Source organism: Podarcis erhardii (genome assembly GCF_964252035.2).
Source record: "Podarcis erhardii genome assembly, chromosome: 7".
Classification (NCBI taxonomy): domain Eukaryota; kingdom Metazoa; phylum Chordata; class Lepidosauria; order Squamata; family Lacertidae; genus Podarcis; species Podarcis erhardii.
In genome coordinates this window covers 44337278-44354318 of record NC_138511.1, presented here as the reverse complement: position 1 = coordinate 44354318, position 17041 = coordinate 44337278, and the positions used below count along the sequence as shown (strand labels likewise).

At 50.4% G+C, this 17041-nt stretch overlaps 1 protein-coding gene across 3 annotated transcripts; it reads right to left on the bottom strand.

Moving 5' to 3' along the window:
- Window positions 1-65: 65 nt before the first annotated feature.
- LOC309347675 (mitochondrial inner membrane m-AAA protease component AFG3L1-like) lies at window positions 66-15617 on the bottom strand. Of its 3 annotated transcripts, none has more exons than XM_081872389.1 (17): window positions 15465-15617; window positions 14504-14570; window positions 13977-14036; window positions 13482-13597; window positions 13197-13346; window positions 12777-12845; window positions 12416-12540; window positions 12050-12320; window positions 11588-11725; window positions 11022-11175; window positions 10204-10311; window positions 9424-9549; window positions 8268-8378; window positions 6481-6596; window positions 4802-5002; window positions 3631-3825; window positions 66-2934 (listed from the first exon to the last, which is right to left on the bottom strand). In XM_081872389.1, the coding sequence occupies exons 1-17, from the start codon at window positions 15600-15602 to the stop codon at window positions 2728-2730; spliced, it is 2352 nt and encodes a 783-aa protein (XP_081728515.1). In that variant the 5' UTR covers window positions 15603-15617; the 3' UTR covers window positions 66-2727. The 3 variants fall into 3 exon arrangements, with proteins under 3 accessions (XP_081728515.1, XP_081728516.1, XP_081728517.1); XM_081872390.1 differs by lacking the exon at window positions 15465-15617 and adding an exon at window positions 15102-15191; XM_081872391.1 differs by lacking the exon at window positions 4802-5002.
- Between the last annotated feature and the right edge of the window lie 1424 nt (window positions 15618-17041).

Genomic DNA, 17041 nt, shown 5'->3' with positions numbered 1-17041 from the left:
AAAATCATTGCTTTTTCTGTTGTTTTGCTTTGTTCTTATGAAGCAAGGAAACAAACAAACCCACATGCAGAAGAAAACAGGCTGTTTATCAAATAAATACACTTGCATTCCCAAGTCCAATAGATTCCTTCCCTAGTCCTTGCATGGGAGGAAAGGCTGCTGAAGTCAGAATCCACAGCACATTGGAAGTGAGGTGGTAGGGGGTGCTGTAGGTTTCCAGCCAGCAGCTGGAAAACCCACAAAATCTGCTTTTTGCAAACTCTGTTTTCTTGCTCCCTACTGATAACACTGAGGCTCAACTGGGGGTGACTTGTGCCCAACCTGATTTGTTCCCCCTCATCAGTGGCTTTGTCACAATCTGCTAATCCTGCCCGCCTCCTTCAGCCTCCATATACTTCCCATTTTACCTGAGATATATATTCAGTAGTGTCCACACTTAGACATCACACCACTGCTATCTGTAATGTTCTTGGTACTTTATTTATTGCTCCTTGTTGCCCTCCCTGCAGATCTGCTTACCAAGGTTTGCACATCTGCCTTTGTTTACAAAAGATATATGTTTTCCTTTTTAGAAACCTGGTTGTCTTTTGGGGGCTGGCTTTAGCGTTTCATTTTTAAATTAGGTTATGCTTGCACACACTTCAGCAGCACACTGTCTCTCCTTCTATACAGGGCTAAATTTATGGGATGTGCACAAAAAGCTGAAGAGGAGAGAAGGGGAAACCTACTGAACTGAGTGCAAGCCAAGAGGTGTCTCAGAGGTGCCCACAATCCATATGACCTCTGCTCAAGACCCTGGAGAGGTGCAACAGTCAGGGCAGGCCGGCCTTCCCCAACCTGGTTCTCTTCAGATGCTCTGAGCTGTTTTATTTATAAGATTTGTGGCCCGCTGTTCAACCCTAAGGTCCCAGGTCAGGTTTTAACAACAGAAAAGACTATAAAAACAGACAAGACCATTACAATTACTACAGCCCCCATCAGCCCCTGTTCTGAAACATCTGGAGGACCACTGGTGGGAAAGGCTGGGGTATGCAGCATTACTGGGCAAGAAGGACACATACGTCTGACCTATACTTATATGGTAGATATGGGGCACCTTTCATGTGAAAATGTGACTCCCTGCAAAGGTTCTCAAGGACAGGGAAAGAAAAAAGCAACTCATCATGCAGAAGACGGCTCCTATGCTGGACTCCTGGAAGAAGGTGGTGCCCAAACTTATTTTGGTCTTTGAATGTAGCAAATATGACTTTCAGTAAAGCCAGCAGTTTTGCTGAGCTAGTCAGCGTTGTTTCTGCTGAGTCACTTTTTCAGAAGCTGGTCGGTCAAATGCTTTGGAACGGCCAGCATTCAAGTGAGTAAACAGCAGAAGCAGCTAGCAGTGGGGGTGGAGTGGAGGCGGGGGGGAGGGGCAAGGCCGAGCCGACGCACAGGTTTTACATGGGAGGCTTTGCCAACATGGGGCAGGGGGTTCAGGACGACTTCTGCCCAGTGGGCAATACATGGGCAAATGCCAGGTTGATTTGGTTCCAAAGGCAGCAGCTACAAGAGAGTTGGCACAACACACCCAAATCAAAACCCTCACAGGTACGGATTCTAAGCCTTTTGGTGACTGAGCACAAGGTGCCAAGAAAGGAGTGCTAGAAGTGGGGGGGGGGGGGTGAGTTGGGCTGCATATCCTCCTGCCCTGACTGCTCCAACATTGATCTAGGAGATAGAGCCCCAAAGCCACTAAGATGTCTTGCATGGAAGCCCACTGGTTGCCCACCATAGGTGACATTTCTGAGGCAAAATCAGCAGGAAGTAAAGGGCCCAAAGGGGCCCTGAGCTGCTCCTTTGCAGGGACTCAGGTGAGACTGAAGTATAAACTGCCTAAACAAGCAGGAGGGAGTTCCTGCACTGCTGCCCTCAAGACAAAGCCTCCTCTGCAGGGAAGGCATTTGGTGGTGAGAAATAACAGGCATTGTGTAAAGGAGGTTGCTCCGCAGACAATGGGAAAGCAGCTGATGTTGCACACAGGACAGCCATGGTCTGGAGTGGCCCTATTGGATTTGCTTGGAGCTCCTGCCCCCTGGATCCTCTGGGGCCCCTTATGTCAACAGAGCTAGAAGCTAAGGATTCAAGTAGCACCATTTAAACTAGCACCATGTTCCTATTCACTTCAACCCTTAGATAAGTCCACGGGGTTCTCAAGGTTCACAGAAATTCTTCTGCTGTTCACTCTTGCCCATTTGCAAGGCAGGCTGGCAGGGGAGGGGAAGGGAAGGGAAGGGAAGGGAAAGCAGGGGGGAAGCTGGAGTGAAGGCACTGAGCATAATAAGGCAGCCCTTGGTCCCTTGAGCAGAGCAGTCTCCTGGAAAGGATACTCCTCTCCTGCTCTTACCTTCCCAGACTGCTGGGTCTGTGTGCGTCAGATGGTCAATGAGTTTACTGGAGGCACAGAGGCTGTTTGTGGCACCTGCTTTTCTCTGCTCCAAGCAACCATCCCAGTTCATGTCCTTCGTTGGAGGGGGAGAACTGAAGAAAGGTTGCTTGCTGCAGACAGTGGTCCTTGAACATTGTTGCTGGTCCTTTGGTGGAAGGGGAGCCTGACAGTGTCCCATGATTCCATGGCAAAGTGAGGCTCAGCTGGTCTCTCGGCAATGCTGCCCCCAGCCAAAGAAACAGGCCTTGGTGCTTGACCAATGGACAATGTGCCATGCGTTTCTTTTCAGGCTGGCCCTGCTTTCCCTAAGAGGCCTTCTCCTGGGCTATCTCCTCCTCCTGCTCGAGATTCCAGTTCTTCAAGCCCTTGGGGAGGGAGGTGTCTTCTTCCAAGCTCCCGGTCCCCTCAACAAACTCCTCATAGGTGGATTTCTCTGCAAAGGGTCTGGGCCCCAACAGCTCCACCATGTCTGCCTTCTCCAGGACCTCCTTCTCTAGGAGACGCTTTCCTACCTGCAAGGATCAAAATAAAAAGTAAACAGGTCACTGGACTCCTCTGGAGCTACCAGCCATGTGACCAACAACACCTGATGTAGGCATTGTGGGAAATTAAGATGGTACAGCTACCTGGAGTGCCATGGCAGAATCTTTTATGAGGAACAACGTGTCAGTGGTAAGACCTGCTGGGCACTGGGAGTCCTGCAGGTGCTCAAGGAGGCTGGGTGCTAATGCCAGCCCAGCAGATCAGCAACTTCTGCTATTTGTCTTAGGACAATGGGTGGTAGTCAACTAAGTTTTAGTCATGAGTAGACCCACCAAAACTAATAGCCCTAACATAGTCATGTTCATTAATTCCAATGGGTCGATCTGTGTAGAACTTAGCTGAATATCACCCAATGAATATATGGCTATGGAGAGCAAGCAACACTACAGAAGCCCATTAAGAAACAAAATGCTAATTAAGGAGAGAAGCTACAACTCTCATTGTGCATTCCTTCCTGCAGCAAAATTAAACTGTTCCCCTCAAGAGTAGTTTCCATGTCCTTCATTGCTTCTAATGGTCCCTGCTGTGCTGCCCCCATTTAACCTGCAATTGTGTCCCATTTCAACGTCTTTGAAAGAGGGGTGGCACGTGGGTTGTGTGCTGCAAGCAGACCCAATTTGAAGTGCAGGACAAGTCAGCAGGGAGCTTCTGCCCTGGCTCCATACCTTCTCCACATGGCCACGGCACTGAGTCAGCAGCTCCAGGGTCTTTTCATAGGCCGTGTTGATCAAGGCACGCACCTCTTCGTCAATCAGCTCAGCGGTGGCTTCGCTGTAAGGCTTCTCGGGCATCAGATCACCCTGCCGTGGAAGGTCAAAGGAGACCTGACCCAGCTTGTCACTCATGCCAAACTGCACCACCTGGAAAGAGAGCAACACTCCTGAGCCAGCAGCAGGACTGGGGGCAGCGGGGGCGGGGAGTGGCAGAGACAACGGGGTGCCGGGTTATTTCTCTTGCCCCAGGGCATCCATCTTGAGCTGCCCAAATTTCCCAAGAGTTTCACCGGATGCTGCAGCCATATTCCCAGGTCTTGGGAGACAGAAACCTGCTTTCTGTAAAATTAAACATTAGAAAGGTCCAGAGTGAAGCAGAGCACCGACAAGACAGTTGGCACCAGCCTGGGTACATGCAAAGCTGTGAACGCAGAGTCAGACAATTATCCCTGGATCTTACAATTTGGTGGGGAAAGGCAGGGCACAAATTTAACAAGTGATAAACCTCCCCCCTGCTCTGACCAGAAAACTGACTCTCCGACATTTCTTTCCCTCTCCTCCCTTCTTGTCCAAGTCTGCCCTTGAGAGGATTAGAGAGATTCCTGGAGGATAAAATTAAGGCTACCAGCCAAGATGGCTATGTTCAACTTCAACTATTGGAGGCAGTATTCCTCTGAATACCAGTTGCCAGGAATCATAAGTGAGGTAAGTGCTATTGCACTCAGGTCCTTCTTGCAAAGTTCACAGAGGTATCTGGTTGGCCACTGCGAGAACAAAATGCTAGACCAGGTGGGTCTCCACTGGCTCCTTCAGCAGGACTCTTTCTAAGTCACATGTGGATGTGTGTGTGTGTGCACATGTGCATGAGCATAGAGCTCTTCCTTGCACATGTGTGTGACTGAGATGGGGAGCAGGTAAGCGGTTCCAGTGCCTTTGCAAAAAAACTAACCTCTGTTTCTGAAGTAAGAAGTCAACACTTTGAATGAGCTTTCCACTTATCATCTACCCTTGGCTTCTAAACAGGGCATCTCTAACAAAGCTGCTGCATCAGATAAAGGGCTCTCATTACGTCCTCACACCCAGGGCACCCAGCAGCACAGGGCATGTCTTGATGGGGCATTACCTGGGCATAGGCGCTCTGCGTCACCTTCCGGAGGTCATCCTGGGCACCGGTTGTGATGCGGCCAAAGAAGAGCTGCTCGGCAACGCGACCCCCCAGCATCATGCACATGCGGTCGAAGAGCTGCTCCCGGGTGTAGAGAAACTGCTCCTGGGGCAGGTACTGCGCATAGCCCAGGCCCTTGCCCCGGGGGATGATGGAGACCTGCCAGAAACATGCAGAGCCAAGGTCAGCAAGGCAGAGCCCGGTCCAGCTTGGAGTCAACAGGAAAGTGGACCCGCAGGGAGCGGAAGACACTCACTCACCTCCCCACAACCCATGCAGAGTCAGTTAGACATTTACTGCATCACCCAAAGGTTGCTGCAGTTCCCTTGAAAGGCAGAGATTTACATGCAGGGGGGGAAAAATTCTATTGAAGGGACCTAAATTACATAGAGTGATTTCCAAAATAAGGAACGCCAATTGCTCTCATCAGCTATCATCTGCAAGTACAGCAGTCTGTTACACACACAACTATTTCTGGAAGGAGAGAGCAATTCGCCCCTGCTGGGAATGGCAAAGGGAGGGTCTGACTCAGCTGGGCACTTCGGGCGGGGGGTGGGCAGGGGGAGATCTTTGTTTTGGGTCTAACCCAGCTGTAATAAGTTGCTTTATACCGAGTCAGACTATGGGTCCACCTAGCTGAGTATTGCCTACACCAACAGGCAGCCCTTTCCCTGTATGCTCCCTTGCTGCTATCCTGCTCCGAATCAGCATTGCCATATAGGAGGATTTTTCTACACCATCCTTCCTTCCTTTGCCTCTGGACTTGACCCCTGCTCTAGTGACAATGCAAGTGAAGTCAAGGACGTATCCTGCATTATATCGCTCTTAGCTTAACAGGAGCATCCTGGGGTGCTATCCTGCAAGGAACACCCAGATCCTGTTTCCTCATTCAGAGTAGTTCAGATCTGCCAGGAGGCACTTAGCACCTGGAGCCGGAACCAGGGAGGCTCAAGGGGACAGCAGACCCTCCAGGTTAGCAGGATGAGGCCACGAAGAAGTGACCTCAACATCAGCCACAACTGACCGTGGTCTCCTGGAAGCACCTCTGTGCCAAGCAGCCCATCTCACTACCACCTGAGAAAGTCACACTGTCACTCTCTTGGTCAGAGGACTCCCTCCAGAAGCCCCCGTCTCTCCTATTCCATTGGAGCCTACAGGCAAGGCCCCTTTAAGGAACGGAGGCTGCTCCCAGCAGAGGCATAGCTAGCCACCTGGACTGTGCTGAAGCCCTGCTCAGGCCTCTGACCAGGACGGTCTGCTGCTGAAGCAATAATGTAGCTTGCTTGTATGAATTTCCAGCTTGTATGAATCTCCCAGTGCTACTTGGGACTTTACCTTTCCAGGTGCTGGACTTTGCCTTGCTTTGCTTAACCAAAAAGCGGACTTCGCCTAAATGTGCTTGGCTTGCTGGAACCTGAACTCTTGCCTGGAACCTCATTCTGGGGCTGGAACCTCATCTGACTGAGACCACCACCTGGGACAGAACAACCTTGTTGAGTCCTCTGAACCAAATGCGGACCTTCACTGAGCTACCTGGCCCTTTGGGAAAAGAACTGGAGCTCAGCTGGCTTTACCCACTCCACAACCTGCTTTGTGTTTATCTTAGGAGAGCTTCCGCTGGCTGTGGGGAGACGCACCTTGAGCAAAGGGTCGGCGTGCTTTAAGAACCAGCCCACCACAGCGTGCCCAGCTTCATGGTAAGCCACTACGGTCTTCTCATTTGGCTGCAGGACCTGGGTCTTCTTCTCAAGCCCTGGAGAAAGAGGGAAGCAGGGGGGTGGGGGAGAAGAAGGAAAGTGCAGTGTTTGTCGAAAGCAATGAGAAAGTTCTCCACTCACCACACACACACTCCCAGCAGATACCAACCCACTGGAGAATCCACACAAAACCTGCAGTTCATGATGGAAAATACGAGAGCTCTAATTGCAAGCTGTTAATGCCAAATTCTTGCCTCCACAGAGAAGATCAAAGACTCACTTCTTTAACTCTGCTATAGGAACATTCTGCAACCAGAAGCTGTAAGGCAATATGGTCAGCTGGTTCACCCACAAGAGGCAGAGCAATGCTCCAACTGCAGCACAGAAGCCACTAAGCCTCCGCTTCCCTTGGGGAAGCTTTCTCCCTGTCCTGCTTCTCAATTTCCTTTCACTAGCAGTTTCCACAGCAAAGTATCTGCAACTGCAGAGGACTGCTCAAGGCTGGGTCCCTCTGGGGACCACTTCTCTGGGTTGTTAAATTACTGGGGAACTGCAAATGCTTCTTCTCCACCCACACAAAACTCAGCAGGGCTCTGCTCAGCTCTGCTCTTCTCAGGAGCAGAAGACAGTAGCTGAGGCTCTTGTTGCATAGGCACACAAACCAAAGAACAGGAGTCGACAAACTAAGGTCCGCAGGCCGGATTAGGCCCAATTGCCTTCAGGATCCAACCCACGGACTGTCCATGGATCGGTGTGGGGATTCTGTTCATTTGGGCTGCGCCATTCCCCCCGTGCCATTACATCCCCCCCCACGCCTCCTCCCTCCCTCCTCCTGGCTTCTCCCCACCCTGCCTAGAGGAGGAAGGGGGCTGGGCTGGGCTGGCTGAGCACCATTTTAAGCAGCCCCTCTCCGGAGCCAGCCCTTTCGTGTCGCTCATCTTCCCTCTGATGCCACTGACGCTGCCCTGGTGCTCCTGTGGGCCAGAGAGCAGAGCAGACAAGCTCGCTCTGCCTACCCCCGAGAAGCAGCAGCGGCGGCGGTGGCAGCAGCCCCTGGGAAGGTAAGTGCAGCAGCTGGAGCTGGGGCTTGGGGAGGAGGACTACTTGCCCCCCTCACCTCTTCTTCCAGCTCTGCCCCCCCCCTCGGTGCTGCTTCTCCGGCCCGCCACAAAGTCTGAGGGACAGTGGACCGGCCCACATCTAAAAACTTTTGCTGACCCCTGCCTAAGAAGAATGTTTGGAAATCACTTCTGCAAGATGTGATGACAGCCGCCAGCTGAGATGACATCAAGAGGGGGATAGGCAAGTACCCGGATGGCCATAGGTCACTGGGAAGCTGGGTCAAGCCAAAGGGGCATCTAATTCAGCACCCCATTCCCCGCAGTGACCAAAGCCTAAAAAGCGAATGCCTAAAAAGCAATGCGTGAAAGGCCTGGGAAGAACAGAAGAGGCCACGTTCAGTGGCATATCCACCAGTAAATCAGCAGGAAGCTGCCAGTGCAATCGCACCCTGACTTGCCCCATTGAAACTGGCAAGATTTGCTTGGAAATAAATGCTCAGGATCTGACAGCCTGCCAAGACATCTCCTTATCAGGCCACAAGCCCAACTAAACCAGCATCCTGCTTCCCACGGCAGCAGAAGTCTACAGGAACAGCTTTCCCTGTGCTCCTGTTCCCCAGCAACTGGTACTCAGAGCTGGCATGGTGAGCAGCCAGGGACCCTCACCCCCAATGACTCTCTCAATGGCCTGTTCAAAGTGCTTCTCGTTCACAGTGGGACTGGCATGTCGTGCGGCAATGAGGGCAGCCTCATTGCAAACGTTGGAGATATCGGCACCTGGAAAAAGAGACAGAGAGAGATAGAGAGAGAAAGAGAGAGAGAGAGAGGGAGAGGGAGAGAGATGTTAGTGCAACAGCTGAAGGAAAAGGGAACTTGGCGTCTTCAGCAACCTTCTGTTTGGCAGAGCTTTAAGAAGGTCTGAAAGCTCCTTCAAGCACCTTCAGAACTGGCAAGACATTTATTTATTTATTTATTTATTTATTATTATTCCATTTCCTATATTTACATGCCACCTTCAAGAAGCTCAAGGTGGTGTATATGGCTTTCCCCTTCCCATTATGTTCTCACAACAGCCCTGTGAGGGGTGAGGCGGTGGCTGGCCCAATGTCATCCAGTGAGATTCCTGGCTGAGTGGGGGATATGATCCCTGGTCTCTCAGGTTCTAGTCCGACATTAGATAACAATTATACCACACTGGCTCTCGTGAGAACAAATCATGAAAGGCAGGGGAAGGAACATCTCCTTCCTTGGCATTCCTAAGCCAGCGTGGCAGGGCAATGCCCTTTTCTGTTTCAACTCAAGGTGGGGTGGGAGTGTCCATATCCCTGTGCCTTTTTCTTTCTCACTGAAGCTTGTTGCCACAGACTCTGCAAGCTCTTTTCCAAAGCAGATGTGCTCCTCCACAGCTGCCAGAGACTCTCCTGTGGGGAAGGACCATTCACCTCAGGCTACCCAGTTACACTTAGACCCTAGGCCAAGCAGCAGGGTGGGGCAGGAAGGCTCCTCTGACAAGATGACAGAGGCTCACAAAGTAACAAATAGCACCTGACTGTGTCAGAACTGGGGCTCCTGCTGCTGCCTTTCTGTTGCAATCTCTGCTTCCAAAGAAACAACACAGCCAAATGATTCAAACAAGGAAGTCATGCCAAGCCCCACAACAGCTTTTGCCATGTGCTGGGCTTATGGGAGTTATAGTCCAAAACATCTGGAGGGCACCAGGTTGGGGAAGGCTGCCCTACAGGTTCCCGCTCAGGTGCCCCCTCTGACCAATAACGCTCCTGCTCTCCCCCGTCCACATGCTGGCATTCTGTCCACATCTCACCTGTGAATCCTGGGGTCCGGGCTGCCATCTTCCGAGCCAGAGTATCTCTGCTGATATCTGCATCCAGTTTGAGAGGCCGGAGGTGGACTTTGAAGATGGACGCTCTGCCTTTGATGTCCGGTGGGCCTGGTTGGGGAAAGAGAGTTAAAGACGCAGTCCTCAGAAATGAGAAGGAGTTAAAAGAGGCCGGTCATGCTCCACAATAATAATTTAATAATAAATTTATATGCCGTCCATCTGAATGGGTTGCCCCTACTCTGGGCAGCTCCCAACAAAATATTAAAAACACACTAAAACATCAACCATTAAAAACTTTCCCGAACGGGGTGCCTTCAGATGTCATCTAAAAGTCAAATAATTTTGATCTGTTTGACATTTCCACCTTCTTGAGAGATTGCCGCTTTAATACCCCAGGAAACCTCTCCTGACTCCAAAATATATCATAAGGATCAGAGAGAAAAGCAAGGGGCAGAAAGAAATCCCCCTCTGCTCCTTGGAGGCTCTTCCAAGCAGGTCAGGTCAGGTCACGAAAAGTCAAGGCAAGTCTCTCTGAAGCTCATCAAGACTCTGGGCACCTCCCAGTAGGTCCTGCTGATTGAGCAACAGGAGGATGTTGTTTTATTGAAGAGCTGGGGCTATCTGAGGCAGAGATAGGCAACCCTTTTCAAACTATGGGTTACATTCCTTCTGAGCAACCTTCCAAGGGCAACCTTCCAGTGGTGGGCAGGGAGACCGGCAAAAGTGGTGGGCACAACTAAGACTAGACATGGCATCTGTTACCAATATAAATCTGCCGATCAAAGCGTCCAGGTCTCATCAGCGCCGGGTCCAAGACATCGGGTCGGTTTGTGCCTGCAAGCACTATGACGTTTGTGCTGCTGTTGAACCCTGCACAGGAAATGAGAGGAGATCAGCTCCTGGGCGGGGGGGCGGGGGAATGCCTCTTGCAATTTTGTGCACAGAACACATTCCCCAAACATCTTCCAAGCCTTCTAGTGGGGGGGCAGGGGGGGCGGAGCTAACGTATTCGGATTGAATTACAGTGCCTTGCAACAAAATTCAGAATGTAACCTTTTGTAGAGTTATGAAACTAGGTCACTAGCTAAGCCCACCTTCAGAATGGTTTAAAAGTAAACTAAAAAGACCCAGTTTAGAACCCAATTTAATGCCCCTTCCATTCTGCTAACACAAACTCTCCCTTATCCCCAACCATGCAATAATTGTACACGTTAAAGCAGCCTTGTCCCAGGGCTGGTACCCTCCAGGTGGTCCCATCACCACTAACCACTGGATGGGGAAGATGTGTGTTCAGAGTCCAGCCACATTTGGTTGGGGCACCAGGTTGAGGGGAGGGCTGTCTATGAGGGGTGCTCTCACTTGATCTTAAAGATGGTGATGGGGCAAAAGGAGCAGGGGGCACAACTGGGAACAGCCAAGCTATCCCAGTTAGGAACCATGTTAAAGGTCTGGAAACATTAACACAGAAGCCTCTGTTAATGCTAAGGAACAGGGGCGAGAACTTCAGATTGCTTGTTTCTCCAGGGAGACAAGGGCCTGCCAGCTCCTTCCCTCCTCAAGATGCCTCTGTTCCATCTCACCATCCATCTCTACCAGCAGCTGGTTGAGTGTGTTCTCTTGCTCGCTCTGGCCCCCGAAGTTCCCGTGGCCCCGCTTCCTCCCGACGGCATCAATCTCATCAATGAAGAGGATGCAAGGGGCATTCTTCCGTGCCAAGGCAAACATATCCCGAACCTGAAACAAAGATGTTTCCCCAGAGCTGATCCACCCACTGGAAAGAAAGCAGTCTGGTTTGGTGAGCAGCTGGGGCAGGGTGCTGATGATGGGACTCAAGGTGGGAGAATCCTGCCCCTTTAGGAGAAAGGTCAGGCTCAGCTGAGCATCTGAGGGAGATATGCAAGCAGGCACAAGAAACAAGAGACTCCCCTGCTCAGGCACCAGCCCAAATACTGAGCATCTGTTTGGAGCATCAAATGGGCAAAGCTGAAGCCTGGATGCTTATGTCACCTGCCAAAGTCTCCTAGACTCCTTTCTATTATCTCCCAGGAGATATAGTTACAAGATGTGTTCCTGATTTTGGATAACCACCCTTTCTGTTTAAGAAGCTTGCCAATGCAGAACGTTTTGCGAAGTTCCCCAATCTCACCCTTGCAGGCCCAACTCCGACAAACATTTCCAGGAACTCAGAGCCGTTCACAGTGATGAAAGGGACGTTGGCTTCTCCCGCAGTAGCTTTGGCCAAGAGGGTTTTGCCTGTGCCCGGGGGGCCCGTGAGCATCGCTCCCTGCAAGAGACAAGAGGTTGGCCAACACGAGGGAAGGTGGGGCAGCAATATGGCCCAATGACAAGCAGTCCCTCCCTTAACTGGTCAGCCAACCCACATCAGCAGCACCTCAAAGCCTGGAATGGCACAACATTGCTGGGGCTCAGAGGTCCCTCGTTTCAGGAAGATTCACTTACAACTCTCCAAGCTAACACTATTCTGATGGGCTTCATTTATGGTGGTCTTGGACAGCCAACTGCTGCCTTCACCTCTCCTCCAAAAGCACTGGCCATTTGGACTTGTCTGCATAACCTGATGAATTGGCTACAAATCAAAAGTGGGCACCTTTGGAATCTTGGCCCCAAGATCTTGGTACTGCTTTGGATTCTTCAGGAAATTCACAAACTCCATGATCTCCAGCTTGGCCTCTTCGCAGCCAGCCACATCCTTGAACTGCACTTCAATGTTGTCCTTCAGGACTTTTGCTGTCGTCTCTGCAACACTGAAGATCCCTCCTCCTCGCCCTCCGCGCCCACTTCCCATTGGTCCACGTCTCAGAGTGAACAGCAGGAAGCCCAACAGCAGAAGGCTAGGCACCATGCTCAGGAGAAAGGAGCTGAAAGAGGAGAAGTTCAGAAGACCCATGACTACAGCAGGTGGCACCTGGGCAGTTTTAGCACAGCTGCTTCTGATCTGGGGCCTGTCACTCACCCATCACTCTCGGTGCTGTAGACCACAGACACTTGTTGGGCGCTGCTGATCCCCAGCTCCAGCTGAGCAGCCTCTAGGTTTCGTTCAAAGGTATCCACACTGCCAATATTGAACCAGATGTGCTTCTGTGGCAACCAAGGACAGGTGTTGATTTTTCATGCCCCCTGGCATACACAGAGCCTTCTCTTGTTTCAGGTGTGAAAGGGACCTCTATGGACCCAACCCTCTTGCCACCAGACTGCTGTGCCTTACACACACACAGCTTTTCTTCCAAAGGTCTAACTGTGGCAGACTGGAGTAGTGATTGTGGGCATCCACTGTCTTTCTCCACCTCATCCCTCTGTCCCCTGGAATTATTTACCTCCGAGGTGGCGCCAGGGATTGGGAACACCCGGACAAACTGCTTGTTCACCACTTCCAGTCGATCCACCTTAAGAGGAAGGAAGGAAGGAAGGAAGGAAGGAAGGAGAGGTCACATCTACACCATATATCGGGGGGAGGGGGGGAGAGCTGTGACTGTTAAAGTGGTATAAGAGTGCTTTAAATCTATGGTGTGGACAGGGCCAGAAAGAGTGAGAGTGAATCTTTCTGGGTGGAGCTTCACTTGAGTACAAAATGGTATGTTGTGGCCGCAGAGAACTCCTAGCAAAGGGCAATCACCCCTATTTACTCCTAATGCCTCCTCCAGGTGCCTACACTTTACTGCTAGAATAGAATAGAATACATACATGAGCTGCCCTCCGCCCCCAGCAAGAGGATGGCCTGCCACATATTGCCTCACCAGTCCTTTGGCCAGGTAGTAATGCACAAAGTGCTTCCAGCTGATTTCTCTGCCTGGATCTCGGTAGTAGAGGTAGAAGAACCCTGTGAGGATGCCAGCTCCCAGGACAATCAGGTACCGGGAGTCCTTATTATCCCAAGGGAACTCTCCCTGGGGGCAAAAAGTAGGTAATTAATATGGCTGCTATCATTGTGTCATTTTTCTTTTCTGCTTTAGCCATCCCCGATTCCAGCAGCTTTAGGACATTTCAGTGACATAAATGCAACAGAGAAAATGGTCACATACCTTCTGCATGTGATTCCACCACCCCAAATCCTCATCTTTCCTTCCTCTCTTGCCTTCTCCACCACTGCTTCCCCAGGTATTTTTGGGAAGACTGGGATTTTTGGAGCCAATAGGCTCTAGGAAGGAGAGAAAAAATAGAAATGCTTATACGTTAGGCTTTAAAAGGCTTCTGGCTGCATTGTAGAGGGGGAGCAGAACAGGTTGGGGAGAGTTATGAGAGATGGACCAGTTTTCGGAATGGGAGGCATTCACCAACTTTAGGGAAGTAAATGAGGGGGAAGAACATAGGAACAAAGGAAGCTGCCTTGTACTGAGTCAGACCACTGAAGGTCCATCTCACTCAGGACTGTTTGCACCACTAGACAGCGGCACTCTGGTTTTGTGCAGAGAGCGTCTCCCGCCCTACATGGAGAATAATGCCAGGAATCAAACCTGGGATTTTCTGTGTGAAGAGCAGATGCTCTATAATCGAGCCATGGAAAAGAAGGTGCTTACCTTTATTATCAGGGGCTGCCTCTGTTGGACCCTGTCTCTTTTCATCTTTCTTCTCAAAGCCTGCAGGACAAAAACATATCTCACTGTTGACAGGTTCAGTCTTATTCTTTCCAGCCTCTATACTACACGACAAGATCCCCACCGCTGCCACAATGCTCTACTTCCCTAACGCTGAAATGACCAGAAGTGCCTCAATATCAACCTTCTATGCCCACACAATGCACTTAAGAGCTTGATGGGAGGCTGGTAAGTCAGCAAGTATAAACCTGCCTGAAGAAAAGCTTCAGTGATGACGGCTGAGGCTGTCTATCATGATCGACAGCAGGCTTCAAGGGCACCAGCAAATGTTTTTGCCAGCCTTGCTGCCCAAGATTATTTTAAAGGGATGTACCAGAAATGGAAGTTGGGACCTATTGTATGCAAATAATGTGCTCTACAATTAAGCAGAAAAAAAATCTCATGATGTTCTTCTTCTTAACAGAGCCACAAACAAGAAGCGCCAGCCCTTTTCTGCTGGAGTCACATACCTTCAGGCTTGGAGCACAGCCAGTGATGGAAGGACATGCCACATCCTGGATGGCCTCTCTCACACCACTGAAAAGAGCAAAGGGCGGCATTGGTTTCCTGAGGGCCAGCAAGGGTCCCTCCCCCTTTCTTTTGAGCAAGGTCAAAGGTACAAATATGCAACACAGTGGCCAGAAAGGTCTCAAAACCAAGTATCCATAAAGTTCTGTATGCAGAATAGTTTGTGCACCAGGAGTTCTAAAACCAGAAGCTGAAAACTAGCATTATCCCAGGAAAAGAACCTATCACGGCCCATGGGAGGGTCAGTTTAATGCCCTTCTGTGTCAGTGTGCAGCCTAGGGTGAAGCTAGAGTGGTTTGTGCTAGTTCTACAGGAAAGGATTTGTGCCATGATCCCCATAGTTCAGGGGCATTAAAGGATAATTATTCCCATGTCGAAGAAGGAAGACAGCTACGGTTGAGATAGGGGCATGTCTTAACAGGCATAAGATATCCTCCTTGCTATGTGGCCTACTATTGCTGAGCAGTGGGGAGCTCAGCAAGGGCGCGTCGTCCATATTTAAACATCGGCATATTGCACACGGAGATGCGCACGGCTAACATCGGGATCCTGTGCGCTCAGAAATCAAGCCTACTTCGCTGAGCAGCTTTACAGCAACCCTGCAGTGTAGCCCACTGACTGCTATCCAAAGCACTTGGACACATCTCTAGCCAATCCGCAACTCTAATGTCACTATACAAATCACGCTTCTTCTTCTCTGCCAATCCAGAGCCCGGTTACATGAGGCGCGTTCTGACCACGCCCACTGAATATGGCCTATACCTGTCATGGAAGCGCTGGCGCGCGGCGATGACATAACCAGCGACCACCATTCCTAACTCAGACCATTATGGGGAACAGAGGGAGGGCGCCGTTGTATTTACGACAGTGCAACACACAAAACAGCACCCGCCTTTTCCTCACCTGCCGGACCGGTACCAACTTCGCAAGTCCGCGCCTGTGGCAGTGGCCTCTCCACAAGGCGGCCAAAGGGGGCGATAAAACCGCCGCCGCCAGCCGATGAGCCATTATTGTCCTATCACTCAGGCGCCGTAAGCGCATGCGCTTTTTGTTTATCTTACGGGCTTGCTCTGCGCAGGCGCTATATTTCTCGTTTCTCACTACCGTATAGGAGGTATGTGAACCAAGTTGTGTAACCAGGAAAACAGGCTGCAGCACCCTGATGTGGCGACATGTAGTTCCGGCATTGAATTTGGCCTCGTATCCCAGAAAATTTTGTCAGAGCCTAGCGGATGAAAGGCGAAATAATGGCTTTAGTACACGTGAAATGCAGATTTTTTGAGGCATTTTACTGGGGTGAAGAGTACATCTCCCCACCCCAAACCTATTTATGCAAATGTGGATTCAGGTAGGTAGCCTCTGGCAAACCAGAGCAGCGCACGGAAACACCGTTTACCTTCACACCGGAGTGGTACCTATTTATCTACTTGCACTTTGATGTGCTTTCAAACTGCTAGGTTGGCAGGAGCAGGGACCGAGCAACAGGAGCTCACTCCGTCGCGGGGATTCGAACCGCCAACCTTCTGATCGGGAAGTCCTAGGCTCTGTAGTTTAACCCACAGTGCCACCTACGTCCCTTGTAGCACTTTAGAGACCAACTAAGTTTGTTCTTGGTATGAGCTTTCGTGTGCATGCACACTTCTTCAGATACCTGAAGATCTGAAGTTGTGGCAACCTTTCTAATTATGACTACTCAGTATTCAGGGAAATTTACTCTGAAGCTATGCAGAGGCCCAGGGCCAGCCTTGAAACAGAAAATATTCAAGGCATAACGAGCATTTCCTAACAATCAGCCCTTGCTCAGGAATTCCTCTGCTTGGGTTCTCAGCCCAGTATGTCTTTCCATCTTCTTTTTCCTGTATCAACTAGAGATACAGCAGCACCCACATTTTACCCTCACATTGTCAGCCAGAGATGGTACAACCCCCAGAATATGGGGGAGGTTGTGTCAAGAATGCTATGAACTAGGAATCCAGTACATAGGACTTGCTCAGAGATGTATAGAATCAAGATATTCTGCCTCATGTTACAAAAGCTCTCACTGCTCACAATTCCGTGTACTTTGATACTATAGAATCTGCTAGCACAAGATGGTAGCAATGGCCACCAACCAAGATGGCTTTGAAAGCAGATTGGATAAATTAATAGAGAATAAGGCTACCAGTGGCTACCAACCATTATGCCTGGGGGCTAGCCCAATACTGGAAGTGCTCAGCCTCTGAACACCAGTTGCTGGGGAGCACAAGTAGGGAGAGTGCTCTTGTGCTTATTTCCTGCTTATGGGCTTTCAAGAAACATGGAGTTAGTTACTGTGACAAACTATATAATGGTCTAGATAGCCATTTTGTCAGTTGGGAGCAGGACTCTTTGGTTCTTACCTGGCTGCTAAATCTCATATGTACCTCGTCCCTTCTGCCCAGTATACCCAATAGGTTGTGGTAGGGCAAGGAAAGCTTTTTTGGTAACACTGTGTTGTCGTA